General features: G+C 41.3%; 1 protein-coding gene across 10 annotated transcripts; it reads left to right on the top strand.

Annotated features, from left to right (window-relative positions):
• Positions 1-6: 6 nt before the first annotated feature.
• On the top strand, positions 7-4,297 carry LOC125532135. Of its 10 annotated transcripts, none has more exons than XR_007293773.1 (5): positions 7-166; positions 1,904-1,984; positions 2,080-2,178; positions 3,157-3,256; positions 3,752-4,297. XR_007293773.1 is itself a non-coding variant. In XM_048696295.1 (3 exons), the coding sequence occupies exons 1-3, from the start codon at positions 50-52 to the stop codon at positions 3,836-3,838; spliced, it is 291 nt and encodes a 96-aa protein (XP_048552252.1). In that variant the 5' UTR covers positions 7-49; the 3' UTR covers positions 3,839-4,297. The 10 variants fall into 10 exon arrangements, 3 of the variants coding, with proteins under 3 accessions (XP_048552252.1, XP_048552250.1, XP_048552251.1); XR_007293772.1 differs by lacking the exon at positions 7-166 and adding an exon at positions 1,483-1,761; XR_007293774.1 differs by lacking the exon at positions 7-166 and having other exon boundaries at positions 1,483-1,984; positions 3,157-3,352.
• Positions 4,298-4,803: the final 506 nt, after the last annotated feature.

Here is a 4,803-nt window from a genome sequence, read left to right on the forward strand (position 1 = left end):
ACGCCCTCCACCTCGATGGAAGCTGCCCGCTTCCTCCAGCCTCTCGCAGATGGGGATCTGCCGGCCCCGCGCCGCCACCGCCCAGGAAGGAGCTATTCCTCCGCCTCTCCGGCGCGTGGGAGTCCGCCGTGCAGGCGCTTCTCGAGCTCGGGAGAGGCACAGATCAGTACGTGGCTATCTCCTACCTTGTAGTGTTTAGCATGACCCTTGTCCATTGATCTTGTCCGTGCAAATCTTCAGAATTATATGTATGTAGCTTGTGTTTCTGAATGTTGCTGTATTGTGGTCTAAATACAGATTGTTATCTTACTGCAATTGCATTTGATTTGACTGCGCCGTTGTGTCGTCGTCTCACTATCCATAGAGATTTTGGCATGGTTCTTACTAGCAAATTTCTAGACTACTGTAAATCAGTTTTTGATGATCTTAAAACTATTTGAAAAAGGCTAAGTTGAGGTTCATCTCGTTTGGAAACCAGGATACTGTGATGCAAATGCTCAAGTCCTTGCCACTTCACACATCAGCAAAACTAGGTGCTACTCTACTTCTATTTTTCCTGACTTTAAAACAGATAAACAGAAGCAAACGTTCCTCTTCCTTTCTCTTTGCCTACAGGAATTACAAATACCATAATAGAATGCAAAGGCTGCTCTCTCTGTATTTGCCTTAAGTACTAAACACATCACAAATAGAAGGAATTACTAGCTGCAGTTCACGGCTGTAGTGACGGCTGTAGTTGTGGTTGACGTAGAGGATACGAATCCCACAAATGCATGACTCTCCTCTTATTTCCCTATCAAACTATTATCATATCGGAGGAAAATATGGATTCTTTTCCAAGTCCCAAATATCATCGGCTTCACTCTGTAAATTAAAGAGAGACATAACAGATTACACAAAAAATCATATTGCTTACAAATGGATTTTAGGAATTTTGGACAAGATAAGTGGAATACCATTAGTAAATGAGCATAGTACCCATAGTCCCGCAAACCATCTGCATTTGTTCCAGTCATTTTCTCTGTAGGTGCTTCGCATTGTGCAACTGGAATGTACTTCTCTCCTCTCTATGCAAAATATAAATCAGAACAAACATTAGTTGAGTTATTAGTAAATCTATAGGCTGTTTCGATAAGTGATAAGAGATTTACAGAAGAAGATTGTTTTTCGGGAATGACTTTAGCTGCCCCTTTTTTCTTTTTACTGGGATGTTGATTATCAAGCCATGATTTCTTCCTTTTTGAAGTCTTCTGCTGAATTTCCTTTTTCTTCAGGCAAGCTGTTTGCAAACAAATGTCTGGTTCCTGAGATATGGCTTCAGTTCTGCATGTAGTAGTAGGAGCTTTGTCTTCAACTTGCTTCTTTAGATTCTTCAAAGCATCATCTACTAATTTGATGCACTCTTCTGATGCAACTGCTTGGGAAGCTATGCCAAGGAACTCGTGCATGAAAAACTTCAGCTGCTGCCTATCTTCCGCGCCCTCCTTCTAGCAGCGCCATAACAGCTTGGAAGATACTTAATATTCATGACATCCAGAGCTTTCAAAGCATGACTACACAATATACCAACTCTTTCAAATTGGCCACAGCTACATAGAACTTTTTGCTGTTCATCAACTATAACTTTGCATTCTTCTTCATAAGAGCATTCCGGGTCAAGATTGGCAATTGCAACAGTATATGCATTGTCTTCCTCCGATGGCTTGATGTACGCTGAGATGGATCTTTCGTATTCATTCTGAAAATCTTCAAATATGCTAGGTGTGTAAACTTTGCTTGCTTGTATTACTGTAGGAGTTCTTATTCTAACTCTAGGTAATTTTTTCCTCGACTCATATTCCTCATTTACCTCTTTATCTCTCTTTCCTTGCACAACCCTCTCTACGTGCTTGAAAAAACGAAGAATGTCAAGATCAGACTTCAAATGGTCTTTCAAGTCACTATTCAAGCTCTCACTTAATTGTGTGCTTCTCATGCCTATAGTGTAAGCATTTCTCATGTAACATCTTGCCCATTTCTCTTTTACTTTATAGATACTGTCCAACCAAGTCTGTGTATCCACATTGATTCTTATGGCAGTGAAAGCTTCTTCAAAGTCTTCCTCTTCCTCGTACTTGTACATGCAAGCACTGAAATCAGCAAGTACATTTGGGCCATCCTCGTCTTTTTTCTTATGAGGTAAATGTTTGATGGCATTTTGCATTATGTGAAAAGTGCACAATCCATGCCATGCTTCTGTAAATACCGCCCGAATTGCATTACCCATTGCTACGTCCTGGTCACTAAAGATAGTTCTAGGATGCTTTTTGTTATGTATGGATAAGAAAGTGTTGAACAACCATTTGAAGGATTCAAATGTCTCGTCGTATAGAAGTGCAACACCAAAAATGGCCATTTCTCTAAAATGGTTGAAGCCAACAAATACACCAAAGGGTCTGTACTCTTTATTTGTCCCAAATGTAGTATCAAACGTAACAACATCACCAAAGTGAGCATAGTCAATGATCATCTTTGCATCAGCCCAGAAGATATTTGCTATTTGTTCATCGCAATCGTGTTGTACATCATATTCAAATGCAGGATTCTCATTTTTTTATCTCGAAAGTACTTGAGCATACTTCCAGCTTCACCATACATCAACTCCCTTTGACGCTTGGTTCGCAAATAGTTCTTGTGATCACGAGGTGTTTAGGTAAGGTTTAACTTCTGTAGCCCTCATTGGAACAAACGTATCTCGCGGAAGTGATTGCCCCATCAAGTTTGCTCTTATTTTCGTAATTTACACTTACGTCAAAACCAATATGACCTCCATAACAAGTCCAAAAGCCCCAGGCCTCTTTTGTGGAATTAAATTTCATAGCAATTTGAGGCATCCAACTAGGAATCATATTTGTCCTATAAAAAACAGGCATATCTTAATTTATTTGTCTAGTTACACTACAAGAATATGATGATATGGCATGAGAATTTAACAAAATTGAGTGTACCTGTTTGAATCTTTGTTGGAGTTGGTCATATTCTCCATTACACCTTTTCGTTTCCTTTTTTGTAATATGTGATAGTCAGTCTATAGGAATTCTCTTGCTGCCTTGAGAACATGAATACAATTAGAGCATATGTTACATACCTCGAGATTGATCGTCTTTTTTTTGCTAGGAGAAGGAAGGCAAAAGGGAGATCATCTACATTAATCTCCTGTCAAGTATTGGAAATCCCAAGTATTTCATGAGCAAAGCACCTATGGTACAACTTGCATGTAAAGATCTAACTACATTCATGTATTTTATCTTGAGATTATTCAAAACAATAGAGATCACTTCTGTTAGCAAAGCACCTATGGTACAACTTGCATGTACAGTTCTGACTACATTCATGTATTTCATCTTGAGCTTATTTAGAACAATAGAGATCACTTCTGTTCAAATATATTTTTTCACTCTAACATCATCCAAAAGGTGCAGGAATAAATTTTGGATCTCCTTCCTCCCTGGTCACTACTGATTTTCTACTTGTTGTTTGGAGGGTTCGGCTCCTCTGCAATTTAGCTACTGAATTTATTAAAATTGATGGTACCTGTTTGTATCTACATTGCCGTTAATCATATTCTCCACTAAACCTTGTCTTTTTTTTTGTAATCTGTGATCATATAGCAAAATCAGTCTAGGAATTCTCTTGTTGCCTTGAGAACATGAATAGAATCAGACCACATGTCACATACCTTGAGATTGATCAGCTTCTTTTTTGTTGCTAGGAGAAGGATGGTAAAAGTGAGTTCAAAAGGGAGATCATCCACACCACTTGCAGATCAGCGGGAGAAGAACAATCAATAGAGAGATAGGGCAAAAGGGAGATCTTTATGCCACATAAACTTCCAGATCAGCGTGAGGAGAACAGAGATAGGGCAAAAGGGGATCTCTATGCCGCCCATAGATCAACATATACCTTGGTCAAAGGAGGATGATCAAGGAGGACTTGGGAAGACCGGCGGGACGAAGGCATGGAGATCGCTGTTTGGCGCCAACGTGCGTTCTGTTTGGCGCCAAGCAGCCGTAGGAGATATTTCACCGGACAAATTGGGGTTTTTGTTTTCATTTTCTAAAAGAATTAAGTGGGGAAACTAGAGCGGTCAGATTGGAATTGACGGTTGATGTGGATATCTACAGTACCCGTGCAGTAGTAGTTCGACTGCAGAGGAGCCGAACCCGCGCGCGCTGGGTCCTCCAGGAGAAAGCCAACGACGCGGGCTATGTGTTCGGTGCCAGATCTATATCTTGTGCACGCCTTTGTTGTTTTTTCTTAGCATTTGCTTACCCGCATGCAAATAAGGTAGCACGTGCATGAGCGCACAAATTTGTGTGTGCTAGTCCTCCGTAAACAGTGGATCAGACCTATCGTGGAACTGAATCCTAGTTGTGGGCGTAGTGGACGCACAAGCCGGATCATTAATGAAAAACGTTTTACGCCGAATGAAAGGAAAGGGAAACGGCCGTATCAGATCGATCCCGTCTTTCTCGTTCTTTCTGTTTCTACTACGCTGAATGAATGGAAAGGAAAACGGCAGATATACTCCATCCTTTTGCGCTAATATTATGCTGAATGAAAGGAAAGGGGCGGCTGCCCTTGTCGTGCGCCATGTCGACGGACTTCTCGCCGCCATCGTCGGAACTGCCTCATCGCCGCGTCAGTTGCTCGAGTATGAACTGCCTCGTGTTGACCACGCTGGATTCAGACCCCATCGCTGGTTCACGTCGCCAGAAGGCTGCCTGATTGAGAAGCCGCCATGTTTATTTCGGTCCAACCGAG

Source organism: Triticum urartu, unplaced genomic scaffold, assembly GCF_003073215.2.
Source record: "Triticum urartu cultivar G1812 unplaced genomic scaffold, Tu2.1 TuUngrouped_contig_9179, whole genome shotgun sequence".
In the NCBI taxonomy this organism is placed as follows: domain Eukaryota; kingdom Viridiplantae; phylum Streptophyta; class Magnoliopsida; order Poales; family Poaceae; genus Triticum; species Triticum urartu.